General features: G+C 41.8%; 1 protein-coding gene across 1 annotated transcript in view; it reads right to left on the bottom strand.

Annotated features, from left to right (window-relative positions):
* Positions 1 to 10,212, bottom strand: part of LOC110488020 (ubiquitin-conjugating enzyme E2 E2) — a 31,260-nt gene extending 21,048 nt beyond the window's left edge. The window contains exons 1-3 of the mRNA XM_021559979.3: positions 9,848 to 10,212; positions 7,715 to 7,900; positions 5,493 to 5,543 (exon numbers count right to left, since the gene is read on the bottom strand). Of these exons, the coding sequence (XP_021415654.1) occupies positions 5,493 to 5,543; positions 7,715 to 7,893 (230 nt within the window). The 5' untranslated portion in view covers positions 7,894 to 7,900; positions 9,848 to 10,212. The remainder of the gene's footprint in view (positions 1 to 5,492; positions 5,544 to 7,714; positions 7,901 to 9,847) is intronic.
* Positions 10,213 to 14,647: the final 4,435 nt, after the last annotated feature.

Below are 14,647 nucleotides of genomic sequence, written 5' to 3'. Positions count from 1 at the left end.
AATAATGTTTGGGGAGTGACTTTGTGTGATAATGGTGATAATGCTTTTTGCTAATAGCATACCTGATAATATGGACATTCCCTCACAACATTTCCCCCCCACTTCGCATTTTTGCAGAGGAAACACTGCAGCTTAGCCAATATTCACTATGATGATGAAAAAATAACATGAAATTGCTAATTAGACTGCGTGTCGGTGTCTTGCTGCGTTCCACCTCTGGGCAGCCGAGCATGTATCTGGACCGGTGAAAATAGTCTGACAATGGGCGAGTTTGTTTATGCCGATATCATGGAGTGACTAACTAGCTGCATGCAACTCAGCAGATAACTGGCTAGCCTGACTGTTGGTGTCGCGCTATCCTGACAGTTGTGTACAACATGAAGTTTGTAGGCTACACCAGTGACCAGACAAAGGCGATCAAGGGGGGGGGGAGCGGCAGCGGAGCACCCAGCACAGCAACTACGTAGGAAGCGGAGTGGCTACATTGAAAATGATCTTGCACATGGGCAGAAATATCTGTATTTTTAGCCTGGGCAAATTGGGATACAGAAACTCTGTATCCATAACCACTCTGTATAATTTAACAGTTCTATTTCACATCATGCTGTTCATTCATTATAATTTACCACTTTCTCGCAGTTATTTATCCCGGGAAATGGGACTGGGTTTGAATGGGAAATCCTGATAACTTGGTTCCCGTTATTAAACCCTAATCTGTAAACATACAGTATTTTGCACCACTGGGAAACAACCATTATCAGAAGGTCATGAACAGGCTGCATGAGAACAAATGTCGTAAACCATCAACGATCTACACAAATTAGTTTTCAAATAAATGTTCTGTTCCAGAGTCTTTCTCACGAATCTTGGATATATGCGCTGAAATTCTTGAAAGTTCAGCCGCAAATGACAATGATCAAGTATATTTCACAGAGGCGACTGTGGCGTACATTCCCTCCCCCTCATGAATATTGATAACTTCACTGCTGTAGCCTTGTAGACATTAAGTCCCCTGGTAAAGCCTGTGAAAAATGGCTCCGAGTTTGTCACTCCCACAGAACCCCAGAGGGACCCAACGCAACAGTAATAAGCAGCAGTCACTCAGTCACAGTAGTGGAGATGATCTCATCGATTAAAGGGGGATGGAGATCAGTGGGGGTATTATTGATCAACAATGTCATGTTATAAATCCTGCTGAGTGCAGACACTTCCTATTGGGCCTGTCTGCCTGACATCATCAAAAAGTGACACGGTTTGGTTTGGGCATCTTAAGGGCATTACATTATGCCATTTGGATTCAGAGGCCAGCAGAAGCTATTTGTGCTGAAGACTGACAGTGTTAATCAACCAAATTAGTGTGCATCTGGCCTCAAGAGAGACATGTCCAGTGCTACAGTAGGCTATACATCAATGGCAACATTCAGTCAGAATAAATGCTATTCTGTTCCAGACCCCTTTCATTGTTTCATCACATAAACATTGCTGTTTGCAATACTTGAAATATCTACAGCAATACTTGAAATATCTGACAGTTAGAGAAATCACAATGCCCAAAGCCTATTTGGTTAAAAACTGGTTTCACATCACCACCCTGGACGGTTCTGACCTAGAATATGTGGACAACTATAAATACCTAGGTGCCTGGCTAGACTGTAAACTCTCCTTCCAGACTCATATCAAACATCTCCAATCCAAAATCAAATCTAGAATCGGCTTTCTATTTCGCAACAAAGCCTCCTTCACTCACGCCGCCAAACTTACCCTAGTAAAACTGACTATCCTACAGATCTGACTTCGGTGATGTCATCTACAAAATAGCTTCCAATACTCTACTCGGCAAACTGGATGCAGTCTATCACAGTGCTATCCGTTTTGTTACCGAATCACCTTATATCACCCACCACTGTGACCTGTATGCTCTAGTCAGCTGGCCCTCGCTACATATTCGTCGCCAGACCCACTGGCTCCAGGTCATCTATAAGTCTATGCTAGGTAAAGTTCCGTCTTATCTCAGTTCACTGGTCACGATAACAACACCCACCCGTAGCACACGTTCCAGCAGGTATATCTCACTGATCATCCCCAAAGCAAACACCTCATTTGGCCACCTTTTCTTCCAGTTCTCTGCTGTCAGTGACTGGAACGAATTGCAGCTGAAGCTGGAGACTTATATTTCCCTCACCAACTTTAAACATCAGCTATCTTGAGCAGCTAATCGATCACTGCAGCTGTACATAGTCCATCTGTAAATAGCCCACCGAATCTACCTCTCTCATCCCCATACTGTTTTTATTTACTTTTCTGCTCTTTTGCACACCAGTATCTCTACTTGCACATCACACATCATCATTTATCACTCCAGTGTTAATCTGCTAAATTGTAATTCTTCGCTACTATGGCCTATTTATTGCCTACCTCCTCATGCTTTTTGGACACACTGTATATATACTTAATTTTTTTCTACTGTGTCATTGACTTGTTTGTGTTATTGGCTTGTTCATTGTTTATTCCATGTTATTCCATGTGTAACTCATTGTTGTTGTCTGTGTCACACTGCTTTGCTTTATCTTGGCCAGGTCGCAGTTGTAAATGAGAATTTGTTCTCAACTAGCCTACCTGGTTAAATAAATTTAAAAAATAAAAAAAATTGTTTGATGAGTGACAATGACAAGGTGAGAGAGCTGTCACAATAATGACAGTAAACTGGAGCTGGGAATGACATCTTACTGCCCTCGTGTTCACATGCTGAAAAAACACAAAAAACAGGCTCCAAAACGCTTGGAACAAATGCAATTTCTAACAAATATTTAGTAACAGCACTGATGAAAGACAATGTCATATCATGGATGCTTAGGACTGTTATAAAGCAGAGCACTAGAAAGTAATTAGACAGTAGCCAACGACACATCAACCATTACTTTCAACATTCTACGATCACCTCATGATTCAATTTGCAGGCCATCTCCAGAGATGTTCTTTTACAGGATGATAAGGCTGGGAGACTCTCCCCTGCTTAAACAAAGAGGATGTCTGACTGCAGGCCTCTCAGTGGGGTGAGCGACGAGAGGAAATAAATCTGCCGGCCCCGGCTCTGTGTGTAATGTGCCGAGCGAGGTGATCTTTTCAATACAACACACACTGTCTTCTGAAGGGGCCAATAGACAGTGACACCACTTGCAGTGTGAAATAAAATGAATAACCTTTGAGACTAACTTGGTCGGTAGTGAGCATAAGGCATAAATGATGACATTGACTTTGTCAAGCCTCTTTTTCATGCAAAGCAAATGTTTTTTTTTTAGCCCTTATCGACATTCACTTTAAAAAAGGGGTGTGTGGGAGTGATCTACTAAGCTTAAATATGGAATAATTTTAAGATGGTCATACCATGGATCATTTAGCTATTTGATTTGTAATTTTAGGAACCTTTTAGGCACCAAAAATATCTCTAAAAATTATTTGATAATATATTGAATTTGGCCTTAACTACCATAAACCATAGAAATGCACTGTATAACACATTCATAAATGGCAAAAAAGACAGTAAAAAAAATCTTACAGAATAAGGTTCAAGTGTCTGTCCTATATCTAGGAGATATAAGAAAGCTCAGGAAATATTTTAGTTTGACACATATTTAACCCCTTATTTTTGTTGTCACTAAACTACCTCCATTCATTTGTATGGGTTAGCGTCAAACAAGTCCCATGATAGAACCAAACCTCCGTAGAACAAAACCGCTTTCGTGAGAAGACTGATTTTCTGGATGCCTCATGGTCTGACAAACAGTGCTATAGCTCGGCCACCCTGTACTGCAGATACGGAAGACCGACATAGGCAGATGCGGATTGAGACGCAGCCCATGTAAAAAAATAAAAAAAACATATCTAGTTTACAGTGACCGATTTTTGTATTTTGTTACTTACGCACGGGTGCATCAATAGACTTAAGGATTATCGAAATTGTCTGTTATACATATTCTATAACCCTAATCAGACCATTATAACAGTGGAAGAACATTTTTAATTAGGATGTGTTATAAAAGCCATTTTATTTTAGTTGTTATTGGGGCTGGGACGATACCAGTATCGCGATACTCATTAGTATCGTGGCAAGGAAACAAAACACAAATGGGATTTAACTTCTTTAGGAAAACAGCCCTGATGTTGAAAACAAACATGATGTTGTCATTTAGTCACATGTATTTACTTTCAAGCTATAGCACATAATATTTTACATACAGCAGGTTTTTAAAAAAGGACCAAAGAGTCTGGTCTGCTTCGTTTTTTCATTTTTGTGTACAGAAAAACATATTGCTATACTGGTATCGTCCCGGCCCTAGTTGTTATGGGATTAGCATGAATATGCAGCCCCGGGATACACAGAGAGGATAATCTTTAAAACACCTAATGGTTTTCCAGACAACTAGTTATTTTTATGGCTGTGTACATTTCTGTTAGTGATTATTTTACTTTAAAATTATGCCGCCTTTAATCACTCTGCCTGTGTAGCCTCAAGCAAAATAATTTCCAACGTGACAACCTCATTTTTCAGAGTCCATTTTAACAAATTATTTGAAGTCCTTGAGTAAAGAGCCAATACTCAATATCTCATTTACCCTTCAGTGACTACATTTTGAATTAGAATGAAAAGGTTACCTATATATATATTCACCATTTCAGCAAGGGTGTTACATGAAACTCAGTTAAAGTGATAAGTTCACAGTACCACACATACAACTGTCTGTTTAGCACTGGATGAGTCAGTCAGGGCCATCTCTCTTTGCCGTTTATCAGGTGCATATAAAATGAACACAACCAATCTAAAATGGCCAAAAAGCAGCAGTTGCCTTGTGCCTGGCCTCCATTTTCTCTGGTAATTTGCATTTGAATGCTGAGACTGAGGTAATTACTGTGCTGTTATAAACAGGGGAGGATAATCAATGACAACGTCACTTTGTGTTCTTTAAGTTAATAAGGCCTCTGCACAACATCCCCCAGGGATGCCTTTTGTCATTCAGCGGCTGATGCACGTGGTCGGTCTGCCACTCGCTAGCTGGCCACCATATCTCTCCCTTTAAGGACAGGCAGCAGAACACAATAACCATTGTCTGTTTGTGACAATCAAAACTTTTTAAAATCACATGTTCTCTTTTAAACTTTAAACTGAAATTGTATGATCTAAAATGGTACGTTTCCTATACGGTTAGATAAGTAGGCCTACATCTTGTGTTAGGTAGAAGAGAACAAACTATAGAAATGTTGTGAAAAGTACTAGCGTAAATCACTCTTACGTGTATGATTAACATCTTTATCATAACAAGGATATACCACTGTAATACCTGACCGCCTATGTAAAACCAGAAAGACTGAAGTCCATCCTTCATTCTTAGAACCAACCATCCTTAACAGAAATACAGTATATCCTGAAATCCCAAGGCCACAACATGAGCAAGGTGAATAAACATAAATGCTGGTAGAGAGCAATCTTTCCTTACCTGCAGTTTGGAGGTGGGTCGAGTGTAATTTCTGCAAGTTCTTTCTGAATCCTGAAAAACAATGATACTCTGTTTTAATCTTTGCGGCAATGAATATCTCGAATCACATAACTGAAAAAGCTCCCAGAATGCATTTGACCCCATGTGATAATGAAATGCACAAATATCATGTTGTTAATAAATCCACAGAACATGATGATACAGGTAGACCAGACCACAAATTGCAGTCATGAGTTAACATATAAAAATCTCAATTTACCAAATGTCAAGGCAATCCATTGTAGGCTTATTATGTCTAGGGTTGGGCCGATATATGATTCAATCGAAAATAGTGATATTTGACATTGACGATATATTGTGATGTGCAAGACTTGAAAACTGTGCAGTTATATCAGTTTGGCTGTATCAATGTGTTTAAAATGTCTAAATAAATTAACAAAGCCCCCCCCAAAAAAATGGTTATTTAATGAGAATGCCACTATATTATAAATATGCACAAACATTATACAGTCTGGAATGATTTAGTAATTAACGGCGCAAAACTATTATATCAGATATCACGATATTTAGATTAGCATATCGTAGAAGAGGTCTCCCCAAATATCACCCAACTCTAATGGTGTCACACAGTGCCATACTGTTGTTAAACTGACTTTTCCATGAGGAAGCAGCATCGGGCACATTACAAACATGATGAGGCAACCTCTGTTTATCAGCGTGTGTGTGTTATTACAATAGGCCTGTACAAATGTCAACATCTCTCAATTACTCTTACAAATTCAACCCTGCAGCAGTCACCTGCGGAGGGAAGGGTTAATAACATCATATAAACATCTCCGTATAAAAAGGATGACATGTAATGATTCACACACACAACAGTGCAATTTAACCCATCAGTCATAATGTTGTGTCACATCCATTTGTGTTGAACCAGGCATGGGGGAAAACGCCATGGAAACACATTATACCATCACTGACATAACTGCAGCCCATTTAATCAACAGAGACCTGTGGTGTCCAGTGTTGCGGTCGTAATACTAAAACCCTGGGTTTGAGCACAGCGGACTGTCTTATAAAAGTGTGCTACACATCAGGAAGATGTTCCAAATATCAGGGGTAGTTATAAAAAAGCGCTGTAGTCTCAGCCAATCCCTGGCTCAGCTGGTTGCATAATTCTATCATCACCTCGCATCAATCTGTGTTTCCACTGGCAAGACTAGGTGGGCGGAAGTGGGAATGCTGTTTGTGACAACACTAACCACACAGATATGTGTGATGAATGAAAGTATGGTCATCATCGTTACGGCTCAGGCCACCTGACCTTGCTAAGGAAAGCGCTATGAAAATGCTATAACCAAGGATAACCAGGGCAAGTCCAGACTGCTTCCTGGTCAGCTCTTATCATCACACGGCCAGGAAAGACTCAGGGGTATAGTCATCATAGTAATCTGCCTGTCAGATGAATGACAGGCATTACAGTATCATGATGCGATAGATGCAACAGGGTGACCTTTCATTACATATGTTGTATGGATTAAATCTAATGGATATATTAATAGCATGTGTTACTATAATACTAATGTCCATTGGACCGGTTAGTGTTATATACAATGAGCCTACAAAACGTTAGGAACACCTGCTCTGTCCATGACAGACTGACCAGGTAAATCCAGGTGAAAGCTATGATCCCTTATTGATGTCACTTGTTAAATACACTTCAATCAGCATAGATGAAGGGGAGGAGACCGGTTAAAGAACGATTTTTAAGCCTTGAGACAATTGAGACATGGATTGTGTACCATTCAGACAGTGAATGGGCAAGACAAAAGATTTTAAGTGCCTTTGAACGGGGTATGGTAGTAGGTGCCAGGCACACCGGCTTGAGTGCATCAAGAAATGCAACGTTGCTGGGTTTTTCACACTCAACAGTTTCTTAGGTGTATCAAGAATGGTCCACCATCCAAAGGACATCCAGCTTGACAACTGTGGGAAGCACTGGTGTCAACATGGGCCAGCATCCCTGTGGAATGCTTTCCACACCTTGTACAGTCCATGCCCTGTCGAATTGAGGCTGTTCTGGGGGCAAAAGGGTTAGAACTCAATATTAGGATGGTGTTATTAATGTTTTGTACACTCAGTGTAACTCACCACCCTGAGGATAGGAAGGTGCTCAAACCTGCCCCACTTAAATACCACTGAACTGAGCCAGATTCAAGGTTTACCTCTTGGCACTGGTTGAGAGTTTGGCAGCTGTTTTACTGGAGATCTTGGTCTCCTTCTTTTTGGGCTGTGCTTGTTCCCGCTCCTGTTCTGGGGGTACTGATGATTCTCTTTGTTCGATATCCGAGCTCCCCCCACTGGTGCTGGGGCTGTCGTCTGGTCTCTGCACCTCACTGGACATCCTGGCCCTGGCAAACAGACACCAAACAGCACAGCTTTATCTTTCATTATGTTTTCTATGCTAAATAAATGAGTGGTGTAATGGTATGTTAGCCTTCCCAGGCCTTTTCAAATAAATTACTTTGGGGGGACTGCCAGGGTTCCAAGGTTGCACAGTCTATCATTTTATTAGTCATTGTGCTGTTTTGCATGTTAAGATTAAGATGCCATTGTGCCCTTGAGCAAGGTACTTTGGTCAATTGACTGTATTGATCAATTGCACACAAGGTCCAACCGAAATTTGATTTCCGCTTTTAACCCAACCCCTCCGAAAGACACACATACAGGTTTTTTTGTTTTTTTTGGGGGGGGGGGGGGGGGGGAGAGGTGTGGGGGGCTGCCACACTGGGCGCCCAGGGTGCTGTTGTTGTGGGGGTTAAATGCCTTGCTCAAGGGCACAACAGCAGGCAATGGCATCTAGGATTTGATTTGATACCAGCAACACACCAGTTGCCAGCTCACTTTCCGCTGGACCCCAGATACAAACTGGCAACCCTCCAGTTTCTGGCTCATCTCTCTAACCACACAACAGCAGTTACCTGCCTCCACAGCGTGGTTGAGTACAACCGAATACTTGATTGTCCTAGCAGGCAGACATTATTTTCACAACAGGGTAATTATGTAAGTTTCACTTTTCTGGTTAATGTGTTGAAGGCAAGGTGGTGAAGCTATTTGCGGTTCATCAATATTTTGACAAACTACTAAGATCTCAAACTCATTCATGAAGATCCAATATTACTGTGTTAACAAACCACCTACACATTTTTGGAGTATGAAAGAACAATGCTTTTAAGATGTCTTGACTTGAAGAGTCAAGTGTCACAGGCCTACTGACAATATCGTATGTAAAACATACGTTTGACAAAGTCGTATGTAAAACAATTAATTCAATATCACCACATGAACCTTTTGAGTAGTTGACCACATCGATTGATTGAACATAGACCGAAAGAGCACTAGCCGATAAAACTCAACTAATCAGGGAGTTGAGTTCAGTAGGCTAAAGAGACACTAGAACAGTAGGCCTGTGCCTCGACAAAGGGCATCAGATGACTGAGATATCGCCTTAGGCTTTGATGACAATAATGTGAGGTAATTTTTTTAAATCTGTCACGGTCAGTGATATCGGTTTATATTGTTTCGAATAAAAGCCTGGGGAATAGGATTTAACGTTACGGTGAAAGATGCAACCGGTTAGTAGTGCTTTACCACTATCTTTCCCGGGGGTGTTATGATAAGGACATCAACGCTATTTGTGTATCCACTCGCCAGACATGTATCAACTTGCAAAACAGGTGTGAGCTGGCAACGTTGGGGATATTATACCAATTCTGAAAATTGATAGTTACATTCATCAAATATGACGCGCATGTTGACTATGGGCCTCAATAAATAGGACACAACAATGTATCACTTTCTTCTGTCGTTGTTTCGGACCCAGCTGAGCAATTGGTCAACACAATTTGAAAGCCTCCCCCGGTCGACTGAAAAGAAAATAAACAAATAGCATGTGCCCGCGACACAAATAGGGCTGTCAAAAAAACAATGCATAACAAACATCAATAACACTGCAGGGAAAAAGTAACACCCGCTGTGTCATGTCCTGCCATGGGGAATTTAAATGAAGAGGCCTGCGCGTTTAAAACTCGGAAAAATATGCAGAGTACATCACGTTTTAGAGATTCTTCGACATGGCATCAAGGGCTCGTCAAGGCCAGTCGACGCGAGGGCCAAATGAACAGCTTGGAAATGTGTGAATCCAACGTTTCTCAAGTGTCCACAATAAGCTTTGAGCTGCTCAGGCACAAAGGGAGGCACGTCCCACACCCCCTCATCGGAAAATGCCACTTTCACGGGACATTTACTTAGTTTCTGTACACATACCATGGACAGTAACATGCGTGCAAAAATATTACCTGGCAGCTGACCGTCGATGCTGTATTTAGAATTAAAATCCCAGGTGAAAAGTATATCCACACACTCGGCCGTCTGCTCGCACTCGTGTCCTTGCTATTTAACTGAAGGTAGCAACCGAAAAACGATTACAGAAAACTGAAGAAGCCGGACCGCCTCCACGCGCGCTCTCATATTGCGCGCGCCGCTCGTGCACGTATGACGGTCCCAGTCGCCCGAGATGAAACAAATCTGTATGCTTTATCACAAAACAGTTGTAATATTCAAAACAGCAAAGGTAGAATTGAACTAGTCAAACTACTCAATGTTGGATGTCGGCTATCTAAAAATTATGGACCCTGCAGGTCGAATGAGCAAGGTAGGCTATGACAACGTGAGTGTAGTAAAGGAAACTCAACAAGGCATGGCATAACACCCTGGACTGGGTTTCCCAAAAGCATCTTAGCACTAAGATCATCTTAATTCTATTGAAACTAAATGGACGAAAGATGATCAGTGGGTCTCTTCAGTGGGTCATATTATTGAGTGTAGTCTGGCCCAGGAGTGGGAAGGTGAACGGAAAGGCTCTGGAGCAAAGAACCGCCCTTGCTGTCTCTGCCTGGCCGGTTCCCCTCTTTCCACTGGGATTCTCTGCCTCTAACCCTGTTACAGGGGCTGAGTCACTGGCTTACTGGGGCTCTCTCATACCGTCCCTGGGAGGGGTGTGTCACCTGAGTGGGTTGAGTCACTGATGTGATCATCCTGTCTGGGTTGGCGCCCCCCCCCCCCCCACCCCCCTTGGGTTGTGCCGTGGCGGAGATCTTTGTGGGCTATACTCAGCCTTGTCTCAGGATGGTAAGTTGGTGGTTGAATATATCCCTCTAGTGGTGTGGGGGCTGTGCTTTGGCAAAGTGGGTGGGGTTATATCCTTCCTGTTTGGTCCTGTCCGGGGGTGTCCTCGGATGGGGCCACAGTGTCTCCTGACCCCTCCTGTCTCAGCCTCCAGTATTTATGCTGCAGTAGTTTATGTGTCGGGGGGCTAGGGTCAGTTTGTTATATCTGGAGTACTTCTCCTGTCCTATTCGGTGTCCTGTGAGAATTTAAGTGTGCTCTCTCTAATTCTCTCTTTCTCTCTTTCTTTCTCTCTCTCGGAGGACCTGAGACCTAGGAACATGCCTCAGGACTACCTGACATGATGACTCCTTGCTGTCCCCAGTCCACCTGGCCGTGCTGCTGCTCCAGTTTCAACTGTTCTGCCTTATTATTATTGGACCATGCTGGTCATTTATGAACATTTGAACATCTTGGCCATGTTCTGTTATAATCTCCACCCGGCACAGCCAGAAGAGGACTGGCCACCCCACATAGCCTGGTTCCTCTCTAGGTTTCTTCCTAGGTTTTGGCCTTTCTAGGGAGTTTTTCCTAGCCACTGTGCTTCTACACCTGTATTGCTTGCTGTTTGGGGTTTTAGGCTGGGTTTCTGAACAGCACTCTGGGATATCAGCTGAAGGGCCATATAAATAAATTTGATTTGATTTGATCTTAGTGCTATGATGCTTTTGGGAAACCCAGACTTGCTCCACGCATAGTTGTCCATGGGCAACATAACTTAAGTGTAATGGGATGAATAGTGTATGTGTATATCAGTGGAGGCTCCTCAGAGGAGGAAGGGCAGGACCATCCTCCTCATTGAATTTCAAAATAAATAAATAGTAAAACTATACTAAATATATTCACATCACAAAATCATTTATTAAAACACACTGTTTTGCAATGAATGTCAACAGTAGCTTCAGCAGCACTCTGTAGGGTAGCACCATGGTGTAGGCGGAGGACAGCAAGTTTCCGTCCTCCTCTGGGTACATTGACTTCAATACAAAACCTAGGAGGCTCATGGTTCTCACCCCCTTCCATAGATTTACATAGTAATTATGACAACTTCTGGAGTACGTCCTCAAACCTATCAGAGCTTTTACAGCATGAACTGACATGTTGTCCACTTAATCAAAGGATCAGAGAGTGAATCTAGTACTGAAAGCATAAGCTACAGCTAGCTAGCACTGCAGTGCAAAACAAATGTGCTGAGTAGTTGACTCAAAGAAAGAAATTACAATAGTTGAACAGTTTTGAACAAATTAATTTCTTCCAAAATTAAGGAGAAGTAAGAGAGAGAGTGAGCGAGAGAGAGAGTGAGCTAACTATATTTTGTAGTATATCACTTTCACTTACTGAGCTAGTGTAGAATGCAGCTAGTTAGTTTAGTCTACTCAAACAGAAAGTGATCCTATGTTATCTATGGCTATCCAACATTGGAACTCTTCCAAGTCAAGGTAAGCTTTTGTTTTTATAAATGTATTGCCGCTGGGGTAACTGCTAAACTGCTTGCTGCTGACTGCACTGTACTGCATGGTTGTAGCTGGGTTACTAACACAATTTAAATTCAATGTGTCTAGTGCAGGCCTGAATCACTTTATTGAATATATCTATTGTTCCCTGGACGGCAGATAGATGGCAGTATAGCGCAGCTGTTGAACAGAAAGGCCGAAATAGAACATTTACCAAAATAGAATGCAACTGCTCAGCTACAGCGAGCTAACGTTCCAAGAGATGGACAGACAAGTATTTTTTTGTACTGCATGATGGGACTAGCTCACTTTGTCTTATTTGCCAGAAGGCAGTCAATTGTTTTAAACGAGCAAATTTAGAGCAACATTTCCGGTCACACCATGCCCACTTTGACTAAACATATCTGCCACACAGCAACTTCAGAAACAACAAAATAGCGCAACTCAAAGGACAGCTCATAGGACAACAACAAATGATGTACAGATCTAGCACTGTTGCAGAGAAAACGAGAGGCCTTTTGGATTACCCTTCAACATATGAGATTGCTTGGATACTCGCGAGAAATAAGAAGGCCTTCACAAATGTGGAGATTGTCAAATAATGTTTTTTGCCGAAATATTGTATGCTGATTTCACAAACAAGGAAGCTATTTTAAAGCAAATTAACGCATAGAAGACATTGGCGAGGACACCGGTAAGCAACTGAATACTGACATATACGTGGCGCCGTGTTTTACTATTGCGCTTGACAAAAGCACTGAAGTGAGTGACATTGCCCAATTTTATGTTTGGGTCCGCTTCCCTCAAAACGAGTCGTTCAGAGAGGAACTTTTATGTTTACTGCCCCTCCAGGGACAAACATGAGGAGAGTATTTTCTGAAAGTCCTTGTTAAATTTTTTGCTGATAATTATATTGACTGGCATCTGTGTGCACTGACGGCGCCCCAAACATGCGAGGGAAGAAGAAGGGACTCATAGGCCGGTTGAGAAAGAGAGAGGATTCATAGGCCTGATTAGAAAGAGACAGGATATTCCCGAATTTGTTACATTTCATTGTATCATTAATCAGGAAGCACTTGTGACTAAACTCAAAGACTAATTTACAGAATGTGATGCAGCAAGTCATGCGCGTGGTGAACATTATTATTGCGAAGCACTGAATCACCGTCAATTCCGCGAATTGCTGGAGGAATACCAGACAGAATACTGCGACTTAATATTTCACAATGAGGTGAGGTGGCTGTCTTGTGGCAGAGTTTGGACAGATTTCTCTCCTCCCTCAAATCCTTGAATTTGTTGCAAGCAAGGGGAGAGAGGAGCCAGAGCTGGATGATCCACAGTGGATATTAAAACTGGCTTTTTAACTGACGTGACCTGCCACCCGAACACGGTGAATCTCCAGCTCCAAGGGAAAGCTAAAACTCCAGGCAAAATGCTGCGTGTGGTCACAGCATTTCAAAATAAAATCACCACACTGTTCATACCTGATAGACAGTTTGTTCATTTCCCAAAACTCAGTCACCACATCCAACCCAGACATACTGCAACATTTTAGCTATGATGCATTTGTGCGTGTGTTGGAAGAGTTTAAGTTGGAGTTTGAGTCAAGATTCAAGGATATCATGGAGTACAAGGAGATTTTCAACTTCATTGAGAACCCCTTTCATGTGCCAGTGTCATCTCTGACCGTGCTGAATTAGAAAGTGAGATAGTGAAGCTGCAGGCAAATGACACATTGCAAGGTGAACTAAGATCAGGTGTTACCTATTTCTGGAGCCTTGTGTCAGACACAGAGTATCCACTTCTGAAGCAGTGTGTGCAAAAGGTGACATCCTTTTTTGTCAGCACGTATTCATGTGAATCAGCATTTTCAACAATGTACATTGTGAAACAAAAACAGAGAAACAGACTGACCAATGCACACCTGGATTGCCTCACTGGGATAGCAACAACAGACTACATTTAGAATTAATTCAGTCAAGGAGAAGAAGGGGACATTTTTGCTCATCCAACTACTGAGGTAACCCTTAAATGGGTCTTATACATGTGAGGTAGCCTATTTGATGTGTGTATGTACAGTTGAAGTCAGAAGTTTACATACACCTTAGCCAAATACATTTAAACTCAGTGTTTCACAATTCCTGACATTTAATCCAAGTAAAAATTCCCCGTTTTAGGTCAGCTAGGATCACCACTTTATTTTAAGAATGTGAAATGTCAGAGAGAATAGAAGAGAGAATGATTTATTTCAGCTTTTATTTCTTTCATCACATTCCCAGTGGGTCAGAAGTTTACATATACTCAATTAGTATTTGGTAGCATTGCCTTTAAATGGTTTAACTTGGGTCAAACGTTTCATTGGGCCAATTCTGTTGGGAAAAAAAATCTTAAACGGAAGAAAACTGAACAAAACAGGGATAAACATACCTGAATTTGTCCAGTAGAAACTCTCGTTTGCAATTGTTGGACTAATGATTA

The sequence above is a fragment of the Oncorhynchus mykiss genome, chromosome 2 (assembly GCF_057628025.1).
Source record: "Oncorhynchus mykiss isolate SJ-2025 chromosome 2, ASM5762802v1, whole genome shotgun sequence".
Taxonomy (NCBI): Eukaryota; Metazoa; Chordata; class Actinopteri; order Salmoniformes; family Salmonidae; genus Oncorhynchus; species Oncorhynchus mykiss.
This window is presented reverse-complemented; position numbering and strand designations above follow the sequence as displayed.